This window comes from Orycteropus afer, unplaced genomic scaffold (genome assembly GCF_000298275.1).
Source record: "Orycteropus afer afer isolate SDZICR_OR568_19922 unplaced genomic scaffold, OryAfe1.0 scaffold00266, whole genome shotgun sequence".
In the NCBI taxonomy this organism is placed as follows: domain Eukaryota; kingdom Metazoa; phylum Chordata; class Mammalia; order Tubulidentata; family Orycteropodidae; genus Orycteropus; species Orycteropus afer.
Genome location: NW_006921853.1, coordinates 1,564,939 through 1,588,143, shown reverse-complemented (window position 1 = coordinate 1,588,143; position 23,205 = coordinate 1,564,939). Strand labels below are relative to the sequence as shown.

The 23,205-nt window shown below is 47.6% G+C and overlaps 1 protein-coding gene across 1 annotated transcript in view; it reads right to left on the bottom strand.

Annotated features, from left to right (window-relative positions):
* Positions 1 to 21,925, bottom strand: part of KATNIP (katanin interacting protein) — a 288,175-nt gene extending 266,250 nt beyond the window's left edge. Inside the window, exon 1 of the mRNA XM_042782225.1 lies at positions 21,884 to 21,925. Within this exon, the coding sequence (XP_042638159.1) occupies positions 21,884 to 21,925 (42 nt within the window). The remainder of the gene's footprint in view (positions 1 to 21,883) is intronic.
* Between the last annotated feature and the right edge of the window lie 1,280 nt (positions 21,926 to 23,205).

Here is a 23,205-nt window from a genome sequence, read left to right as displayed (position 1 = left end):
TACATGTACTTAAAATCACATATGTGTGTATCAGTGAAACCCCTATAATTATTTGATATATGTTCCTCTGGATGTTTCTGTTCATATATATGTATTTATAAACACACATACAAACACACACACATAAAATGTTTACTTGAAACAAAATGGGATCATACTATAAACAACACTTTACAATATATTATGTTCTCAAGTAACTTTTTGCCAAAGAATGGTTTAAAGCTACCATATAAATTTGGTACTAGCTAAAGCTGAATTTAGCTTCAAATGGCAAGTAGGTCATTTACAAAAGAAATGCAATTTTTGTATGAAAATCCTAATGATCATCATAGGAGAAGAGAATAAAAAGATGTCTATTATTCCCTTCTTAACTCCTCAACATCTCCAGGATTCTACCAGAACCCTACCCGAGGGTGACCCATAGCCTCTTCTTGTCATCAGCCTTTTCAGTTGCTCTGGGCCACGGGGACTACTCGGCCTCCAGATTCTCTTCCTCTGGCTTCTGGAGCATTGAATGTGCTGCCAGCCCTCGCAGTTCACTGCCTGCTCAGCCTCTGGGCACCCTTCCTCCTTTGCCTTTGTTATTAGTAGTCAGTCTCCCTCCACCTACCTACCTCTCTCCCATCCTCCCTGTGTTCACTTCTCTCTCTGATTGCGAAGAAATGGGGCCTTCTGAGTTGGGGAGCCCAGTGTCACTCCTGGTCCAGGGCTGACAGCCCAATCCCTCCTTCTTTTCCTTTTCCCTCAAGACCCAGGCTGCTGCCATCTGCTCTCCCCTGTCCCTGTCCCCCAGTTTCCTCCCAGAACCCCTTTCTCCCTAGCCTCACTGGGGAACAAGATGTAGGACCCTATCTCTCCCCTCCTGATGCCTCTGAAATAACTACACAAAATCTCCGAGTTTTCCCGGAGCTTTCCAGCTGGCAAACCAGCCAGTCAAGGAAGTGAGCAATAATAAACAAGGATAAACCAGTTCTCTCTCTTAGCGACCCCTCCTTGGGCTTCCGAGGCGGTATCTCTATGGAAATAGATTGCCCAACCTTCCTTCTGAGGAGTGGCTGGTGGGTTTGAACCACCAGTGTTCTAGTTAGCAGGCAAATAAATGCCTTAGGCACTATGCCACCAGAGCTCCTATAAACAAGGTTGGTATTATGAAATTAAAAGAAAAAAACAGCAAGACTAACAATGGCTGTCCCTGTTCTCTTGAACTTTATTTTCCTGGCTTCCTGGGATGGCCAGTCACTTTTTCCTCCCCCAGGACTCAGCCTCCCTTGCTCTGAGTGTCCCAAGAAGTACGTGAGACAGCCCTTAGGAGAGCTGGCTTGCAGGATGCTGGGTCTAGGGAGAATCTTGGTTCCTTCCAGAATAATACTGTGAGTATCCTGCAGACAGTTTGCCCAGCATTTCCAGATCCATACACTTTAGCTCTCTAGTGCTGCTGTAACAGAAATACTACAAGTGGATGGCTTTAACAGAAATTTGTTTTCCCATAGTTTAGGAGGCTAGAAGTCTGAATTCAGGCTCTGGTCTCTAAGGGAAGACTTTCTTTCTCTGTCAACTCTGGGAAAATGCCCTTGCCTCCTTTCAACATCTGTGGGCCTGGTAATCTCCGTGTGTCTTGATATTAGTCTTCCAGGGGTCTGGGAGATTCTCAGCGCAGGGACCTTGGGTCCAAGGGACACGCTCCACTCCTTCTCTCTCACTCTCTCCTTCTCTGCTCACTTTTCTCTCCTTTCATCTCTTGTAAGATAAAAGGCAATGCAGGCCATACCCCAGAGAAACTCCCCTTACTTTGGATCAGGGTTGTGACCTGAGTAAGGGTATTGGATCCCACCTAATCCCCTTACAACTGATTGGCTGATCACACCAGATGATATCATGATAGATGATTATATCTTTATATAACTGTCAAATCCCTGAGAATCACAGCCCAGATAAGTAGACACATACTTGGGGTGGGGGAGGGGGGACACCTAAATCAACCCATAACAACACACTCCTCCTTTGATTTTCGCAGCAGCCCGGGAATTGGTTATTATTACTCCACTTAAGATACACAGAAACCCATTTCATGCATCTTCCTGGAACATGGCTGCTACCCCATGGTAATTTACATAAGCATTTTTCGATGTCATTTTTAGATGCAATATGAGACTTCAAAGCCATCTCAGCTTGCGGTGGCCTGCCCTGAGCTTTTGCCTGGGACTTCCTGGGAATGCATCTATTCCTCTCTTCCAGGACTGAGATGGCATCAGACAAACCTGAAGAACACAGACATCCAATGGAACTTCTCAGCCAGCTTTCCTGGCAGCCCATCATCAGGCACCTGCTGTGTGTTTCTCAAATGCAAATATGCACATAAACCACCCGGGGATTCTGTTGATGAGAGGATCCTGGTTCAGTGGAACTGGGGAGGGCCCAGGAGTCCACATTTCTAACAAGCTTCAAGGCACTGCCCATGGAACATAGCTGAGTAGCAAAGGCTATAGACTAGCTAACCTTCCTTCCACTATTTACCACACTCCCACCTCCACCCCCCACCTCTCTGCATTTGGGCTGGAAAGAACTAGGCTTTGGAGTCCAGCCCTGGGTCCAAGTTTCTTTATCTGTAAAATGGGGATGACGATAATACCTGTCTGGGTGGATCTTTCTTTCGAATGTGGCCTGGATTTAAAAGACTTTAAATCATTGTAGTCCCTTCTCCAGAATCTACCCCATCCCCACTCTAGCCTCCACCCCAGTCCTCTCTGAGGCTCCGTCCCCAATGTCACCATGAAACCTTTCCTTGCCATTCTCACCCCCACTCACTTCTGCTTATTCTGAAACCCTGCAATCAGTATTAAATGATATACAATATAGTACAAAATAGTATGTAATTAAATGTTAAGTTGTTAGCATTTAACTACATATATTGCTCACTAATTATCTGGGGATTTGGAGACCTTCAGGTGAGCCCAGGATTCTGCCACTTCTTCCTCTGAGCCTCAGTTTCCTTGTCTGCATGGAGTACTAGTAAGGTCTACTTCCCAGGGCTACTGTAAGGACTGTGTATCAACTTGGCTGGGCCTGGTTGAGTGGCTGGGCAGCTGGATGTAGCTATCCCCCATGGTAAGATTGGTAATCAACTCCATGGTGGAATCTACTGGAGCAGCTGAGTAGCTGCCTTAGGGATGTGGTCTGCTTCCAGTATGTAAGAAGCAGCATCGAGAAAGGTCTCTGGAGCTTTTGGGGCACGCTTGGACCTTGCACAAAGCTGAGTCTTCATCTCAATGGCCTGCCATGTTGTCTGCCAATTTCGGGACTTAATGGACTTGAATTAGTGTCTTGCCATATTGCTTGATACTCTTGGGACTGTGCCACTTTACTTGTCGACCTTGGGTTTGTCAGCCTCAGCAGCCACCAGCTGTCTGAGTGAAGAGAAGCCTCCAGCTTCAGTGGGCCGGGCGCAAGAGGTGGAGCCGACACCCAAGGTCAAGGGGCCTTCACCCAGCCCCTAGAGCTGGCACTTTGAATTCAGACTTCTAGCCTCCTAAACTGTAAGAGAATAAATCCCTGTTTGTTCAAGCCACTCATTTGTGGCATTTTCTGTTACAGCAGCATAGAGAACCAAAACAAGGATCAACTAGGATAAAACTGAAAGTGAATTAGGATCTTTTTCTTTCTTGTTTTCTTATAGACTCCCAGTCAGATTACAATCTCCTAGCTCTAAGAACTGATATTTGGGGCTGTGTCAGGAAGCAGAAGGAACACTGCACCGGGAGCTAGGAATCCTGGGCTGGGCTCTGGTCCTAGAGCCCTTACAGCCTCAAGTCATACAGTCACTGCTAAGGTTGAATAAGCACTTAGCAGGCATCAGGCACTATTCTAAGCTAAATCAGTGCCGAAATTGGTGTTAACCCCCACTATGACCCTGGACAGCCATCAGATGTAATACTGCCTCTCCCCAGCATGCCCACGTGTTTGTGCAGAGGCTTTACTTCCTGTTCTATACAGTGGGGATATTAACACCTGTAAGTACCCTGCGAAAGTGTGAGAACTTTGTAAAATGCCCAGGTTGTCAGTCATTGTCTTCTCAATAATTTATCAAGTGTTTATTGTGTGGCCCTTTTACCCATGCAATCAAGATTTAGAAAAGGTTCTGACCCCGTGCACATTCAGGTACCCGGAAGGCTCCACTAGGCTGTACAGAACACGTCATTCAGGGACTGCACTGCAGGACACTGCACTGCCATGCGTGCCTGTTGCTGCGAATGGTGACAGCTGGAACTGCAGCCAGTCAAGAGACCCAAGCCATGGACTCCACCCACTGTCCAGAGGTGCCCAATCTTAGGACATAGGACGCCTAGCAGCCAGGGGGGCCTGCGGGAGCTTCTGGAACCATCATCAAATTGAATATGAAACTGTGTGTGTGAACAAGAGTATTTTCCTGAGAGAAAGTGCACAGCCTTCACCAGAATACCACATGTGTCTGGGACCCAAATAAAGAGACAGGTGATAAAATAAAACATAGGAATGGCAAGGGCTGAAGAAAGGGTGGTGGAAGCACCAAGCTGAGACACCACATGCAGCTGGTTTGCTGGGAAAGGCCTCTGAGGGCATGGGCAGCCCAGTTCTCTCCCACCCCACATCTGACCCATCAGCCCCTTGTGAAAAATACCGCACATCCAAAGGCTGACCATTTTCTCCACAGCCCCTACCATGCTGGGCCAGGCTCCCTCACTGCTCTTGCCCTCACCCCTGTCCCCTATTCGCCCCTAGCAGCCAGAAGCAAAAGAAGTCAAATCAGGGGGCTCCTCAAAGAAGAATGAAGAAAATAAAGACCCATGGAAACAATCCATCCAAGAGACTAGTGGACCATGAGAATCTCAGCCTACATGACCCTGAGACCAGAAGAACTAGATGGTGACCGGCTACCACTCTCAACCACTCAGAAAGGGGTCAGTGTAGGAGATCCTGGATAGAGTGGGAAAAAAATGTCAAACAAAACTCAAAATCATAAAAAACACCAGGCTTACTGGTCTGATAGAAACTGGTGAAGCCCCTGAGACTATAGCTTCTAGTAACCCTTCAGGTCTAGAATCGAGCTCACTCCCATGGCTTCCAGGCAAACAACAGGCAGGCGTATAAGGTGAAACCACACTCCTTAGAGAACAATCTGCCATGCAAGACCAGAAGGGCAGTATTTGCACAGGTAGACAGCTCAGAGGGCAGGAATGCATAGCAGAGAAGGACACAGGGAAAAAGCGAGATTGGAAGGAAGTGGGAAGAGAATTGTTACATTGTGGGAATTGCAATCAATGTTATAAAACAAAATGTGTATGAACTGTTGTATGGAAAATGAATTTGCTCTGTAACTTTTCACCCATCACAAAAAAAAAAAAAAAAAAAAAAAAATCAGGTGGCTTCTCTGCTCAGCCCCAGTCAGTCACAGGCCCCGGCTCACCTCTCTCGCCCCCTCCCCTCCTCCTCCTCACTCCTGCATCAGCCAGCTATGGGCCTTCTACTGTGGCTCACTATACCAGCTCACACCCAGCTCCAGGTTTCTGATTCATGCTTCTGCCTGGAATGCTGTTCTTCCAGGTAAATACCCAGAAACCTCACCTCCCTCAAGACTTGGCTGACACCTCACCTTCTCAGCACTTCACCGCCCTGTCCACAATCAAGCTGTGCACACACGCTGTCACTCCCATTCTCCCCACTCGCGACGAACTTATTTACTTGCTTTTAACCTACTGGCTGTCCCCAGAACTGGAAGGAAACTTCCATGAAGTTTTGTTCACTTGTGTAGTCCAACCCCTAGAACAAGACCTGGTGCACAATCAGCCCTCAACACATGTTGGTTGAGTGAATGAATAAATGAGAAGACATTTGACTTGGGATTTGAAAGGTCAAAGATTCGTGGGCACCAAAAAAAAAGCTTTCCAGGCAGCAGTATCAGCATAGCAAAGGCTTTGTTGTTGTTGTTAGGTGTGGTTGAGTTGGTTCCAGCTCACAGCGACCTTACGTAACAATAGAACAAAACACTGCCTCATCCTGAGCCATCCTCACAATTGTTACTGTGCTTGAACCCACTCCTGCAGCCACTGTGTCAGTCCATCTCATTGAGGGTCTTTCTCTTTTTTGCTGATCCTCTACTTTACAAAGCATGATGTCCTTCTCCAGGGACTGGTCCCTCCTGAGAACACGTTCACATGAGGTGGGAGCAGACAAACAGGAATACACCCTAAGCCAAGGATAGATTTGGCTGAAGATAATCTTACACATTCACTTGTGCTACAAAATTAGCCAAATACATCACAGAAACAACAGAAGACAGAGTTGGAGTAACTTCTCAGAGACAACCAAACACTGTGAGACAGAGAATCACTGGGCCTGTGGACTGGGGACCACAGTATCAGGGGTCATCAAGCTCAACTGGCACAACACATTACATAAAAATCTTGTTCCACAACCTACTTTGGTGAGTAGCGGCTGGGGTCTTAGAAGCTTTCGAGTGGCCATCTAAGATGCAACTATTGGTCTCCTCTCATCGGAAGCAAAGAAGAGTGAAGAAAATCAAAGGCATCTGGAAACAATTAGTTTCCACAAGGACCTTCATGACTCTGAGACCAGAACTAGATGATTCCCGGCTACCAATGCCAACCACTCGGAAAGGGATCAAAACTGGAGATCCTGGATACAGTGGGAGGAAAAATGTGGAATAAAATTCAAAAACACAAAAATGACTAGAATTACTGGTCAGATAGAGACTGGTAGATAGGCCTAAGACTATGGCCCTGGGTTGCCCTTCAGGCCTAGAAATGGACTCACTCCCATGGATTGGCTCTGAGCCCAACAGTAGAAAGACCTATATGCAGAACACCTACCCCAGGGCGATACACCCACTTACTCTAGGGAGATGCACCCCTTAGACCTACCAGCCATGACATCAGAGGTGCAGCATTCATATAGAGGGAAAGCTGGACAGACAGGAATATGTAGTTAAGAAGGGCACAGGGATGGGCTAGTCATAGGGAGGGGAAGGGAAGAGAATTTATGTTTGGGGATGGTAATTGGGGCCTGAAATCAAATATGCATAAACTGTTGAATGTAAAACAATTTTAATAATAATAATAAAGTATGTGAGACAAAGTCTCACCATCCTTGCTTCTAAGGAACCTTCTGGCTGTACTTTCTCCAACACAGGTTTGTTCCTTCTTGTGGCAGTCCATCGTACATCCAGTACTCTTCCCCAACACCATGATTCAAAGGCATCAGTTCTTTGGTCTTCCTTATTCATTGTCCACCTTTCACCTGCGTAGGAAGCAACTGAATAAACCACGGCTTGGGCCAGGCGCACCTTAGTCCTCAAAGTGACACCTTTACTCTTAAACTCTTGTGCAGCAGATTTGCCCCATGCAATATGTCATTTGATTTCTTACTGCTCTTTCCATGTGTGTTGATTGTGGACCCAAGTAAAATAAAGTCCTTAACAACTTCACTGTTTTCTCCATTTATCATGATGTTGCTTATTGGTTGAGTTGTGAGGATTTTTGCTTCCTTTATGTTGAAGTGTAATCCATACTGAAGTCTGTAGTAAGTGCTTCAATTCTTCACTTTCAGCAAGTAAGGCTGTGTCATCTGCATATCACAGTTGTTAATGTGTCTTCCTCCAATTCTGATGCTGAACTTTTCTTCGTATAATGAAGCTTCTCAGTTTATTTGCTTAGCATACACACTGAATAAGTATGGTGAAAGGATACAGCTCTAATGCACACCTTTCCTGATTTTAATCCACGCTGTATCCCCCTGGTCCCTCTTGGTCTATGTACGGGTTCCTCATGAGCACAATTAAACGTTCTGGAATTCCCATTCTTCTCAATGTTATCCATAGTTTGTTATGATCCATGCAGTAGAATGCCTTTGCATAGTCAATAAAACATAGGTACACATCTCTCTGGTACTCTCTGCTGTCAGTCAAGAGCCATCTGACATCAGCAATGATATTCCTCATTCCAGGCAGCAGTATCAGCATATGTAAGGCTTGGGGACCAGAAAAAGTATGAAATGTTCCTGGACAGGCCAAAAGTTGGGTGTCGCGTGCTAAGGAGGTTTGAGTTAAATACAGTAAAGTTCTAAACACATTAGTTGTGACATGAAAGCAAAATGTGACTGTCATTATTGTTATCCTTCTCATCGCTATCCCTAATGCTGGCTCCAGAGAAGATGCAGAAATCTTTCAATGGTCATAATATTAATTTTCTCTGTGATGGAGGGAAAATAAATAAATAAATAATTAGGCTTGGGAAGAAACACCACGAATCAGTTCTGCTTTAAGTGCTCGATAGAGTCTATACTTCAGGGATCACACATTCCTCTGAAGCCAGATATTGGAATTCTCTAAACAGGGCTGATTTTGTGAGTGCCAAAGCCTGAGCTGCATTCAGGAGGGAGTGCAACATCAGTTTTTCAGGCTTGAGAGTGTTGGGGGCTTAACCCTGCACAGTATCAGGTCCCAGCAGAGAAGAACAATAACTTACTGTTTTTTCACAAAGTGATCACGAGAACACTGTGTTTGGGGGCACTGCAGAATGCACAGAGCACTGCCTCACTCCCGAGTGGAGTGGCTTGATCCCCCCAGGGTACCCCGTCTTTGCAGAAGGATGATTTATGCATGACCCGTAAGTGCTCCAGTTCCTGGGGCCAGCTCTTCAAGCCGCCTTAACAACCATTGGCTCTGCTCTCTGTGGATGTTTACTTAACTCCCACAATCATCTTATGCTCTAGCATCTTTGTACAGGTGAGGAAACTGAGGCTTTGACAGCTGAAGCAAATTGCCTGAAGCCCACAAAGCCTCTGAATGGCAACAGCCTCTGTTGCTTTGTCGGCTTGGCATCCATTCCTTTTCTTCTTACATCACCTCAATTTTTCTTTGGGAAACCATCTCCCCTCCACTCACAAGCCATGTGGTGTGGGTAGCAAGAACATTCCATGTAGAACAAGGGCAGCCACGTGACCTAGGCCTGGCCAATCAGTGTGTTTATCTTCCTGGACAGATGATTGGTTCAGGCCTAGATTGGCTCAAGCCAGGCCAATAGACTCAATTCTTGGACTAGTTGAATCTATTAGAAAAGTCCTATACCTCTTCCCCTAGGAAGGAGCTCTGGTGGCATAGTGGATAAGGCATTTGGCTGATAACCAGAAGGTCAGCAGTTCAAACCCACCAGCTGCTCCACAGAAGAAAGATGGCGTGATCTACTTCTGTAAAGATTTACAGCCTTGGAAACCCAAAAGGGGTTGCTATGAGTCAGAATCAACTACTAGGACCACCAAGAAAGAAAAGGCCATATTTATTGACTGATTGGGTCATAATTATGACCATCCTTTCATAGTTCATAAAAACCCTGGTGGCACAGTGGTTAAAGCACTCAGATGCTAACTGAAAGGCTGGCAGTTCAAACTCATCAGCCACTCCACAGAAGAAAGATGAGGCAGTCTGCTTCCACAAAGATTTACACCCTTGGAAACGCTATGTGGCAATTCTACTCTATCCTATAGGATTGCCATGAGTTGAAATTGACTCAATGGCAACAGGTTTGGTTTGGGTTTTTCATGTTCCACAGAGAGATCTGCCTAAGAGTGACATCTACACAGAGACAGAAAAATCAAGGGTGGAGAAAGAGAGATGTCAGATGGATCTTGACTGATAGTAGATCTTTGAACACATGCCTCCTACCCTCCCTATCTTGGTAGTATAGTGCCTAAAGCATTTGACTCCTAACCAGAAGGCTGGTGGTTCAATCCTATTGTCCACTCTGTGAAAGAATATGGGGCAATCTATTTCCGTAAAGATTTACTGCCTTGGAAACCCAGTAGGGGTAGCCATGAGTCAGAATTGACTTGATGGCTGTGGGTTGGGTTTGGTTTGGTTTGGTTCTCCTGTGTTAGACTGGGTTCTCTAGAGAAACAAAAACCAGCAAAGCTTGGAGAGAGAGAGAGAGAAAAAAAAATTTATCTTAGGAAAATGGTCACACACGTACAGAAGCTGGCAAGTCCAAAGTTCCTGGATCAAACATCAAGCTGGAGGCTTTTCCTGGCTCCCGCAACCACAGGGGCCAAGAAGCTCAAGGCTGGCAGGCAGTACACCAGCTGTTGACTTCAACGAATGACAAATCCAAGATCTCCAGGCCAAATGGTGGACTGCTCACTCACGGACAGTTGTAGGCAGCACAACAGAATCCTGATCCACAGAAGAATGTCTCTCTTCCCAGGATGTCCCTGGATATACTGGAAGAAGGTCACACCCCTAGGGAAACTCCCCTTCAACAGATAGGCCACTGAGAACACAGTCATCCGATCCCATCATGGGAACAACCACATAGAATTGGGGTCCAGCCAAGTTGACACACAGCTCCAACTATCACATCTCCCTATCCAGCCATGCCTGAAGCCAGATCTCTCCTGGCCTTTTCAATCACATGAGCTAATACATTTCTTTCTTTACAGTTGAAGTGTGTGTGTGTGTGTGTGTGTTTCACACCTGAATGGGTTCTGGCTGATACAGGGGTGGGACAATATTCAAGTGTGTCTGAATCCAGTCTGTGCCATGTCTAAAGGCTCAGAGAAGCATTTAGCACAGGATTAAATGAGACCTTAAAAGGATGTACTTCATAATGGCCTTAAGCCCACAATAAGAGACAATCCAAATGTATCTCACAGTACAAAATTCCTACTCTTCCTTCAAAACCCACCTCATGTCACCTTCTCTGTTTTTCCAGTGATTCTGTTCTTTGTGTCTCAGCATTGTTGGGACCTTACTATCTGTCAGTTGAATGAAAAACTCGTCCTGGATCTGTTCTTCACTGCATTTTCTGACATATCAAATGCATTCTATCCTCAAAAAAGTAACAACAAATACTCTGCATTCAGTGTGCTCACATCCCAAACAGAAGCCAAGCAACAGACGGAAACAACAGCTATTACCGCCCCCTAGAGATGGAAGTCAAGGACACAAAACAAAAACAAAGATTTGAATTTCTCACCCCTGGCCTAGAAATCCTAACAAAACAACATGCTATGCACACACCATAAAGAAAATCAGGAAGTTTGAGTTATTTTTCAAATACCTTAGACAAAGTTATTACTACCCGTAGTAGGCTAAATAATGCCCCCCACACCACCGCCACCTGCCCAAGGATGTCAATGTCTGGATCCCCAGGACCTGTGAATGTTACCTTACGTAGTGAGGGGGACTCTGCCAATGTGAATAAGGATCTTGCGATGGGATGATTATACTGGATTATCTAGGTGAGCCCAAAATAATCACCACCACCCCCAACAACAACAACAAAAACCTCACTGCCATTGAGTCGATTCTGACTCGTAGCAACCTCCATTGGGTTTCCAAGTATAAATCTTTACAGAAGTAGACTGCCCCATCTTCCTTCCACAGAGTGGCTGGTGGGTTCAAACCACTGACCTTCTGGTTAGCACCCAAATGCTTTACCCTGTACACCAAGAGGGAGGGAAAACAAGATCTGACCACACAGAGGAGTGTTGGTGATGCAGCCTGAGAAACACTGAGCAGTCACTGAAGACGGAGGAGGGGGCCACAAGCCAAGGAATACAAGTGGCTTCTAGAAGCTGGAAAAGACAAGGAAACCGATCCTCCCCCAGAACCTCCAGAAAGAGTACAAATCTGCTGACACTTTAATTTTCAGCCCGGTTAAATGGATTTTGAGTTTCTGACCTCCAGAACTGTAAAATGATAAATTTGTGTTGTTTTAAGCCGCTAAGCTTTAGGTACTTTGTTACAGGAGCAATAGGAAACTAGTACTTATCCTACTGTTGTTGCTGTCAAGTTGATTCCGACTGATGGCGACCCCGTGTGTTACAGGGTAGAACTGTCCCACAGGGTTTTCTTGCCTGGAATCTTAAAGCTAGCAGATCACCAGGACTTTTCTTCTGCTCTGTGGGTTCCAACCTCCAACCTTTAGGTTAGCAGTTGAGTGCAAACTGTTTGTGTCACCTAGGGACCTACCCTGCCCTATCAACCTGCATCTACTGCTCCCAACATGCACCTGGAAACTGGATACTTTGTTCCAGGTTGTGGAAGGTCAGTGCAGGTCCAAAATATGGATTTTCCACTGGATTCCAGGCACAGGGTGCTGGATTGTTACAAACAAAATGGTTTTCTTACACAGCTACTGAAAAATCATTTTTAATACATATCTGATAGAAAGTAACTAGCTTTTTTTAAAAATGGTCTCAGAAGACTTTTCTTGTAAAATTGGATATATGTTATCAATTATCCTTTAGGCTGGCAATTTAAAAAATTTTTTAAAACTTGAATGAGTTCACCTTTAAAAGGAAACTTGTATTACTGCCATAAACGGGAAATCATTATCTCCTGCCAGAAATACAAGCTAACTGTAGACATTAAGTAGGAGGCCTAGTGGTGCAACAGTTATGTGCTCAGCCGCTGCAGTGCAGTGAACTAAGCAGTTCACTATGGCCCTTCTAGGAGCTCTGGTGGCGTAGTGCCTAAGGCACTTGACTGCTAACCAGAAGGCTGGCGGTTCAAACCCACCAGCCACTCCTCGAAAGGAAGATGGGACAATCTACTTCTGTAGTGATACTGCCTCGGAAACCCAAGGAGGGGTCGCTATGAATCGGGTCCGACTCAATGGCAAACAACAACAACAACATGGCCCTTCTAGCCACTGTCTTTGGGATTCTTACTAGATGACTAGGTGGGATGATGCAAATGTGAGGTGTTTGTGGCCCACCCAGGGGATTGGATAAAAAGGAACAAAAAAAACCTCACTGCCCTCGAGTCGCTTCGACTCATAGCAACCCCTCCTTGGGTTTCTGAAGAAGTAACTCTATGGAAGTAGATTGCCCCATCTTCCTTCTGAGGAGTGGCTGGTGGGTTTGAACCGCCAGCTTTCTGGTTAAGAGTCAGATGCCCTAGGCACTACGCCACCAGAGCTCCCAAGGGGATTGGACAGTTTGTTAATTATGTAAATAAGGTACATGGCACCCTTGTGGGATAAAAAACCCACTGCCGTGGAGTCAGGTCCGACTCCTAGCAACCACTCCTTGGGTTTCTGAGGCACTATCACTACAGAAGGAGATTGCCCAACCTTCCTTCTGGGTTTGAACCACCAGCCTCCTGGTTAGCAGTCAGATGCCTTAGGTACTGCGCCACCGGAATTCTCAAATAATACATATGGAACCTTAACATGGGGATTGGTCAGTTTTGGCATTCTGCGAGGCTGACAATGAGTCATCGCTGAGGCTGGAAGAGGGATCTCACTACCAGCAAGAAAGACCAGCCAGGAGTGGAGCGTGTGGACCTGAGATCCCTGCTGAGACAATGACAGAGAGGCGGTGAGAGAGAAATTACACAGCAGAGGCAGCAGAACTGACTGGCCGGCACGAGACAGAGCGGTGGGCTTCCCAGACCACAGAGCAAGAAAACTGAGTGCCTCAGGCAGGGGGACTGCAGGAGGAGTGGGGTACCTCTCTGGGCACCAGCAGAGCTCAAGGAGCTTGTACCATTTGCCGGCACAGGGCAGAGGGCAGGCTGAGAGGCCAAGGACCAAAGAGAGGCATACCTGTGAGCACAGGCGAGGGGAGGCTGTTCTGATCAAAGAACTGTATCCTGAGCATTCTCAACCTGTTACTTCCCTAATAAACCCCATAATCGAGAGTAGTGTCTATGAGTTCTGTGTGGCCACTGCAATAAATTACTGAACCAGAGAAGTAGCATACAAATAGTGCCATGGGAGGGGCAATTGGTGTCAGAATTGGTAAAAAGGTTGGAGGGTGGTGGCATGTCTGACCTCCACCTCATAGGAATCAGCCTTGGGCTGTTGAGACAGATCTTGGTCCTCCTCACCCCTTGAGAAGTTAGAGGACGTCGGACACTAATACCACCCCATACCCATTTTACAGCCACTAACTGAAAGGCTGGCAATTCAATCCCATCGGGGCTCCTTAGGAGAAAGGGTCTGGCAATCTGCTCCTATAAAAAATGTAGGCTATATAAGACCAGGAGACCAGAAGAGCTAGTGACTGTACACCATGCGATCCTCAGCCTATAGGACTATGAGACCAGAAGAACTAGATGGTGCCTGGCTACCTCTGTCAACCACTCGGAGGGGGATCTATGTGGAGATCCTGGATAGAGAGGGAGAACAAAGTGGAACAAAACTCAAAATCATTTGGGGGAAAGAAAAGGGGGGGGACCAGGTTTGCTGGTCTGACAGAGCCTGGTAGAACCACTGACACCATGGCCCCTAGCTGCCCTTCAGGCCTGGAATTGAACCTACACCTGTGGCTTCCAGCCAAACAAAAGACAGGCATATGAGTTGAACATTTACCAGAGGTAGATACACTCCTTGGAGAGAACAATCATGGGAGAAGGAAGGGCTGCTTATGCACAGGGAGACAGCCCAGGGGGCAGGAGTGCACGGGACGGAAGGACACAGGGAAGAGGTAACTATTGGGAGGAAGTGGGAGGGGAGCTGTTGCATTGTGGTAAACTGCAGTCAATGTCATGAGACAAAGTGTATTTGAGTTGCTGTATGGAAAGTGAATTTGCTCTGTAAACTTTCACCCAAATCACAATTTAAAAAAAAAATTAGGCTAGGAAACCTATGGAGCAGTTGTACTCTGTCCTGTATGGTCATTTTGAGTTGGAATCGAGTCAATGGCACACAACAACAATGTAGGCATTTCTAAAGACAGGCCAACTAAAATAGTCAATGTTCACACACCACCTACAATGCAGCAGAAGCCTGCAGATCACACTTTGAGAAACTTGTGCTGGGAACTTTCACATTCACACAACTCCCTGAGGTGGGCAATGCTGACATTATTTCACATATTCCTTTCCTCATTCAATACTCACTCAACACCTACTCTGGCTGGGCACTGATCTAGGCCCTGGAGACACCAGGGAGCACAATGAAGGTGTGCCGTCTCTGGGCTCATCTTCAATGACAGCCGACACAGGCAGTGATGAGAACAACAGAAAATATGTCAGATGGTGAGAAGTGCTATAGAGAACAGAAGGTGGAGGTGGGCAGAGAGAGGGGAAGGGAAGGGAGGTGCTCTTTTAGCCAGGATGCTCAGGGGAGATGTCCAGGTAAGGTGAAAAGGAGACCAGAGGAAGTGAAGGAGTTGGCTCATGGGGAAATCTAGACCAAAGGGCTTTCCAGGTGGTGGGATGGTAAGGGCAAAGGCCAGGAGAGGGTGCATGCTCGGCATGAGTGAGGACAAGCAGAGAGGCCAGCTCATCAGAGCAGAGTGAGCGAGGGGAAGTGGGAGGAGATGGGTTGGATAGGTGGCCAGAGGCAGGTGGGGCCTTGCAGGCCATGGTGAGGTGGCCAGGAAGCCAAAGGAGGGTTTTGAGCAGATAGGATATCATCTCACTTAGGTTTTAGTCAAGAAAGGCTGAGAGAGGGTCAGAACCTTTCCAAAGGGCCTGCTCATCCCTGAGAGCCAGGAGGCGGCTCAGGCTGCCAGGGACCCTGGAAGCAGGGCCTGCATTCATGCAACCTCTGACTAATGAGGAGGAAGACAGTGACCCAGTTTTGCCTTCACACCCTGGTGCTACTGGTGAAACTTACTGAGGGCAGCTTTTATTGGTCAGAGCCTCCCACCCCACAGGACAGGCCACTCGGCTCCATGGGAGGAGTGAGGGACTACATTGGAATTTCCCCTCCACCAGTCTCTGCCTCCATTCACCTGCTGTGCATCAGAGACTGTTCCTTCTAAGGGGATGAAACCTCCTGCTGCATCTCTCACCAGGATCTCCTCACCCTGCTGCACCACATCTCTGCCTTCCCTGCAGGTTGGGCTCAGGACCAGCCCCCTGAAGAGGTGTGAGCACTCGGGGGCCCTTTCCTACCCAACAAATATGCCTTGAGCTTCTCCTATGGTTGGGCATGGTGCCAAGGGCCAGAGATAGACAGAAGTGATGGTATCCTACCCCACCACCCTCCTTGACCTTATCTCTACCACCACCCAACATTCTGGCTGTTCCTCCCTCAAGGTCACTGTGCTTGCTGTCCCCTACCACCAAGGTTTCCTCTTTGTTCAAGGGCTTATCCAGCCCACGCCACCTCCAGGGATCTCTCCTGGCTACTTCAGGCCTTCCCAGCCTCCTAACCACGGCAGCACTTCATACTTTCTGAAAGCATCACTTGGTTGGTTAGTTTGTGGTCTCCCCGAGTAGGATGCCAGGCCCATGAGTACAAAGACAGTGCCAATTTGTTCAGTGATGTATCTCTCAGAGCCAGAATGAGGGCACAGGAGCAATAGTATCTGGGGGAAGGAAGGAAGACAAAATCCTTGTCCTCAAGGAACTTAGAGCTCCAATGAGAAGGATGGGATAGTCTGCTTCCATGAAGATTACAGCCTTGGAAACCCTATGGGGCAGTTCTGCTCTTTCAAATGGCATCACTACGAGTTGTAGTTCTATGAGTCACATGCATGTGAAAGCTGGACAATGAAGAAGGAAGCCTGCTGAAGAACTGATGTATATGAATTATGGTGTTGGTGAAGAAAAATGAATACACCAGGGACTGCCAGAAGAACCAACAAATCTGTCTTGGAAGAAGTACAGCCAGAACGCTCCTTGGAAGTGAGAATGGCTAGACTTAGTCTTTTTTAGTTTGGTCATGTTGTCAGGAGGGACCAGGCCCTGTAGAAGGATATCATACTTAGTAAAGGAGAGGGTCAGAAAAAGGGGAAGCCCTTCAATGAGGTGGATTGATACAGTGGCTGCAACAATGGGCTCAAGTGCAGCATTGACTGTGAGGCTGGCCCAGGACCAGGCAGTGTTTTGTACACAGGGTCGCTGTGAATCAGAACGGACTTGATGGCACCTAACAACAACAACAACAACAACAACAACATGAGTCAAAATGGACTCAACAGCACACAAGAACAATGCAGTGTACTAAGTGCTGTAGATGATGTGGGCACCAGTGCCATGGGGAAGCGGGGGCAGACTCCAGACAGGATATGGCACTGAGGGGGTACAGCGCTGGGGGGACATGGCACTGAAGGACCACGGCACAGCACTGAGGGGAGGCCCAGGAAGGGCATCCTGGAGTCTGTCTTGGGGCTGAGCTGGCAGGTGGGTGGCATACACTGGTTGATCCCAGGGCTCAGCCAGAGGGAGCAGCTTCCGACATTCAGGCCTGCTTTACGCCTGATGGCCTTAGGCGGGGATATAGCCTTGCACTCCAAGCCTAAGGCAGGACAGTGGGACTCACGGGTCCCAGACACAATTTACTCTCACACACTACAGACAGGACTTTTGCCACAGCCGCTCACTGAAGGTAAAGGAGGAACTTCACACTGAGTCACTCTCACCCCCTCCGCCTGGGGCCTGTGCTCCCTCCTTGCTTCCCTTCCTGCTTTCGTTTGGATTTAAGGCACCCCTCCTATTCCATGCCAGGACACGGTCCCTTGCCTTAGATATCTGACAGTTCAGTGACTGTAGTGAGGGAAACAGATTTTAAACAAGTCACCCCAACAGCAACTGTGTGATCTCAGCCACTTCAGGGGCTCTGATGTGGGCGCATGGTGCCACCGTGAGAGATTCTAATGGGGAGACACGACTGTAGGGAGGTGCTGGAGGGACCGCAGACCAAAGATCTGCAGGACAACTATCTGGGGAGGGAGGGAGGGGAAGGGAAGCATGTAAGCAAAGCGGACAGCACGGGGAGGACAAGCTCAGAGGGCAGGAGGGACAGCAGCCAGCCACTGAGGTAAGGACCAGAGGGCAGGGGAGCCCAGTGTGACATGGGACTGACGGTGGCCAGACCACAAAAGCCACATGGGAATTCTGCCCTTAACCCAAGACAGGCTATTGGGGTGGAGGGTGGGGTGGAATAAGCAGTGAGTGGCTTTGTGTTCTGAAAGGGTGACTCTGGCCACCTGAGTAAAGGGTGGAGGGAGCCAAGAGTGGGTGCTAAGAGCAGTCAGGAGGCTGCTGAGACGGTCCAGATAAGAGGTGTCAGTCACATGGAACAGGTAGGGAGAAGGCATTTCCAAGGTGAAGACACAGGACTTGGTGATGGGTTGGAAAGAGGTAGCAAGGGAGAGGGGGGTATGGGAGTCAACTCCGGGGTTTCTGGCTTGTATAATTGGAGGGACGTGGTGCCGTTCGTGGAGAGGTCCCGGCCTGAGGTGGCTCGGGACATGCTGCACTGAGGAAGCTCGAGGCACCAAGCGGAGCCTCCTGGCCGGCAGTTGGATGGGCAGGTTTACAGTCCTGGGCTTCAGGGCACAGTTAAGATGCCACTTTTCTCTTCTGACACCGCCCCAGGCTGGGTGACGCCCTCCCTCCGCTGCATTCCTGCAGCATTTTCCCAGACCTCTCTCCACTGGAGCACTATCAAAGGTACTCTGGTCACAGGCTTAGGTGTGTGGAGAAGCTGTGCTGGTACCGGCCACGGGGAGCACTGACAACACCACTCACAGCTGAGCCCTTCCCAGGAAGGACGTTGTCTTGTCGAAGTTCTACCTGCTCTCTGAGACCAGTCAACGCCAGGGGTACAAAGACCCAGCTTGTTGCTTCAGTGAAGTAATATGTCTGAAGGGCTGGCCCATCCCGAGCTCCCAGTGAGGTCACTCAGAGATCACCCAGGCCTGCGTCACGGCTCACCTCTGCCCTCTGTCCAATTCTACTTCTCTCAAGCCCCAGGAAGGTGTTATTCCCAAGACTCCTCCGCTATAAACGTCCTGCATGCACATCTCTGTCTCAGAATCTGTTTCCCAGGAAGCCTGAGACAGTTCCTCTTCCCTCCTTGAGCATGAGCTCCCAGGCCAGAGCGGAGCTCATTACAGCAGAGGCACCTGATACATGTACTTTGAACTGAACGATCTTGACTTAGCCAGGGTTTTCCACCATGGTCCTGAATTCAAACAGGCCATACCCAAATCCCCAAAAGCATGATTTCACTCCTCAGGTCCCAGGCCCCAATTTCTGACTCCGAAAGTATGCTCTGTGGAAGTGTGTGGTATAAGGCTCTCGATTCCTGGGTCTTCATTCAACAGCTGAGAAGCCGAGTGGGATGGCCAGGACTCTGGGCCATGAAGCCAGATGAATGGGCAAGATTCTCAGCCTGGCTGTGTGACTGTGGACTAGTGTGTGTGTCTGAGTTTCCTCCGCTATAGAAACTGGGACGAGGTCACGGCAGCATTATTCAGCACAGCCCAAGAAGGGAGCAATGCAAACGTCCATCAGCTGAGGAGTGGAGAAACAAGATGTTGTATATCCATCCAACGGAATACTGTTCAGTGATATAAAAGGATGAAGCACTGATAGATGCTACGACATGGGTGACCCTTGAAAACATTATCTAAATCAAAGATGTCAAGCACAAAAGATCACATATGACAGGATTCCGCTTATATGAAATGTCCAGAGTACACAAATCCATAGAGACAGAAAGGAAACTACTGGTTGCCAGGGGCTGGGGAAGGGGATTTGGGAGTAGCTGGTAACAGTACAGGGTTTCTTTCTGGGGTGATGGAAATGTTCCGGAATTAGATAGTAGGGATGGCTGTATAACATTGTGAATGTATTACAAACCAACGGATTTTTCATTTTAAAAGGGTGAATTTCATGTTATGTGAACTATATCAAATTTTTTTTAATTGCAAAAAAAACAAACAAACTGGGGGTGATGATGAAAGCATTCACCATATAGATGGAAATGCCCAGAATCCTGCCTGGCATATAACACGTGCTTGAAAAATGTCAGTGACCACAATGATGTGGATTAGCAACATGACGGTTCCAACTGGTGGCACAAAATCTGCACGCACTGTGTGGTCCTGCACCCTGCTCCCTGAGCTAACCCTGAGGGACTTCCTACCGCAAAGATGACACCCACCTAAAAGTCACTCAAAGGAAAGACAGCATAACTTTGTTTAAGAACACAACCTCACCCCACCCCCCCAGCAAGTGGCTGAGCAACACTTGCTGGGGAGAGCAGGAGGGTGGAGCTTCAGACTGCTGTCACACCCTCCAAATAGGCCCTGTCTGATGCCAATCACCACCTCGCTTGTGCAGCAACCCTTGAACATGTTGTCACAGGTGGCAGCAAAGAATGGTATCGGTTTAGCAGCAGAAGGCAGGATAAGGAACATCAACGGAAAAGCAGGGGCTAATGACAGAGGAGCTGGTTCGTTCCAATAAAAAAACATCGTTTTTATAATGACTTGACTGGGGTGTCTGACAAAAGGGGATAACTTCAAGCTGGTGAGGAGATCTAGGAATAGAAACAGAGTGACAGGGAAGAAGCCAGGCATGCAGACTGGGGGAGAAGACGGTGTTACATTTATGCCACTCTGTTTTGTTTTTTTTTTTTTTCCTCAGGAGGAAAGGACGGGATTGATCAAGAGAGGCTCTCCAGCCCTCGAAGGGGTGGATGTCCCATCCGTTCTCCACAGCAGAAGAGCAGCAGCCCAGAGCTTCTAGGGTGTCCCAGCCTCCCGTGGCCCCTCCAGTCCAGAGCCCCGCCAGCGTGCTTTGCTGTGAAACACTCATCCACATGGCTCCCTGACTAAAAATCTTCCATGGCTGTGAGGTACCAGAGGCACTCTTAGGAGCAACGTGGTGGAATCCACTAAAACAAGACAAAACTAAACCCTGCACACGTCAATGTACTCTGGGCAGCCACTTCACTCCTCAGAATCCACCCTAGAGAAAGCCTCACCCAGGTGCCCAAGGAGGAATGCACCAAAGGCTGGCAGAAAACCAGGGCTTCAAACCGGTTCATTCCAGTTCAAACCCTTGTTGAGAATGGGCACAACCATCCTAGACATATTGAATGAGAACCCACATTTTAACAAGACTCCCAGGAGGATTAAATGTATATTTTGATTCAGTCCATCTAGAGGGGAAATGAGAATTCTCAGCAGAGGGTCAAACCGGAATGAGCCACTTTAATGCCTTCCAGCTGGGGTTTGGAGCAATAAACGTACCTCCAGGGATATCCATACCTTCAGGAGTTATTAAGTGGCACAAATGGTTAAACGCTTGACTACTAAGCCAAGGGTTGGCAGTTCAAAACCACCCAGACAGGCCTGGTGGTCTGCTGCCACAAGGTCACAGTCTTGAAAACCCTATGGAGCAGTTGTACTCTGCACATGTGGGACTGACTCTATGGCAACTAACAATAACAACATCCATACCATGGATGCAACAGGTTTAAAAGAAAAATAGAGAGAGAGAGAGAGAACTTGTTTTATTTGTAAAACCAAGGAGAGATCTCCAAGACGTATGGTTGAGGGAGAAAGGCAAGTTAACAAAGCTGGTTGCAGAACACATTCCAATACATTCAGCACGACACCATGTATGCTAAACTACATGCATTCATTAAAATTCCACATATATTTTATGGATACTTGCAGGTGTGTCAATGCACAGAAAAGTCTGGAAGGACTCATGCCAAATCCATCACTCCAAAACAGGAAGGCTGGGATTAGAGAGGGGTGGGAACTGGCAAAGGATTTTAGCCTTATCTAGAAGTTAAAAATAATTTTTAAGGAAGGCGCTTTCACGTATTACTTTGAATAACTAATGATCTCAGCCTACCCTATCTCCTTCCCCCAGACAGGGAAAAAAGACACCGTGGTTCCACATTCCAGTCAGACTCAGCCTAACGTGGCTTTTCTTCCTGAGCCCAGAGTCACACATCCAGCTGCCTATTTGAGATCTGATCTGCCCCCTAAAACTTGCTCCTATGCTTTTCCCATCTCAGGTGATGACAAGTTCATCTTTCTGTTTGCTCGTACCACAACTGAAAAGTCCTTCTTGTTCCTCTTTTGTTCTCCCTCCCATATCCAATCTGACAACACACACAGCTGGCTCTACCTTCACCATATCCAGGATCCAGTCCCTCCTCAGCATCTCCATGGCTACCTCCCTGAGCTAGGCCAACAATCTCTCTCCAGGGAATTCCACAACAGCACCCTGCTGGTCTCCCTGCTTCTCCCCGGCCTCACAGTCCATTCTCTGCACATAGCTGGAGAGATCCTGTTAAAATATGGAAGGTGATGTCCTTCTTCTCAGAATGCTCCCTGTTTAGAGGGTTAGGGTCATGGCTTCATGGGACATCCCAGTGAATTGGCCTAATATCATCTCTAGTGCTTCTATTGTACTTCCTATATCACTGCATAGTGCCTGGGGTCTTCGACGTTTGCAAGCTGCCATCCAAGATACAACAGTTGGTCTCTATTTGCCTGGAGTAACAGGAAGAAGAGTCAGGAATAGGAGGAAGACGTGGAATGTGTGGCTAACTGCCTCTATGAACAACTGCCTTACTTTGCCATAAGACCAGAACTAGATGGTGCCCGGCTACCACAACTGAACCATTACTACGAAGAATCCTAATCAAAAGGGTGAAAACTGAGGAAGGCAATTTCAAATTCTCTTGGAATCCAGAACTTCTAGAGACGTTGAGGCTGAACAAACCCTGGAACTATTGCCCTGAGATAATCTTTAAACTTTAAACCAAAAATATGCCCTGACATCTTCTTGAAACCCAATGACAGTTTAACTTAGCAAAAAATGTCTGCCTTGATCACTGGGCTTTGTTCAGATCTACATGGAATCCAAAGAGCCCTGGTGGTGCAGTGGTTACAGCACTCAAGTGCTAACCAAATGCTCTTGGTCTGAACCCACTGGCGGCTCTGGAGCAGAAAGATATGGCAGTCTGCTTCCATACAGTGTTGGAAGCCCTGTGGAACAGTTGTATTCTGTCCTATAAGGTCTCTATGAGGCAGAATTGGTTTGGTTGGTTCTATATGGACTCAAATTGACAACAGCAACTTGAAAGATTAGATGGGAAGCCTAGGGGGCAGTAAGCAGCGTTGGTGGCACAGTGGTTAAAGCATGTGGCTGCTAACCAAAAGGTCGGCTGTTCGAAACCACCAGCCACTCCACAGGAGAAAGGTCTGCTTCTGTAAAGATCTGCAGCCTCGGAAACCCTATGGGGCAGTCCTTCTCTGTCCTAAAGGGTCGCTATGAGTTGGAATCGACTCGATGGCAGTGAGTGGGGAGGAGGCGGTGAGTTTATATCAACGAGGGAGAAAGGGTTTGGAAAAGGATGACAACGATTGCACAACTAGAACGTAATCCACGCCACTGGATTGTACACGCAGAGATGGCCGAACTGGTGTGGGCCTCGCAGTACA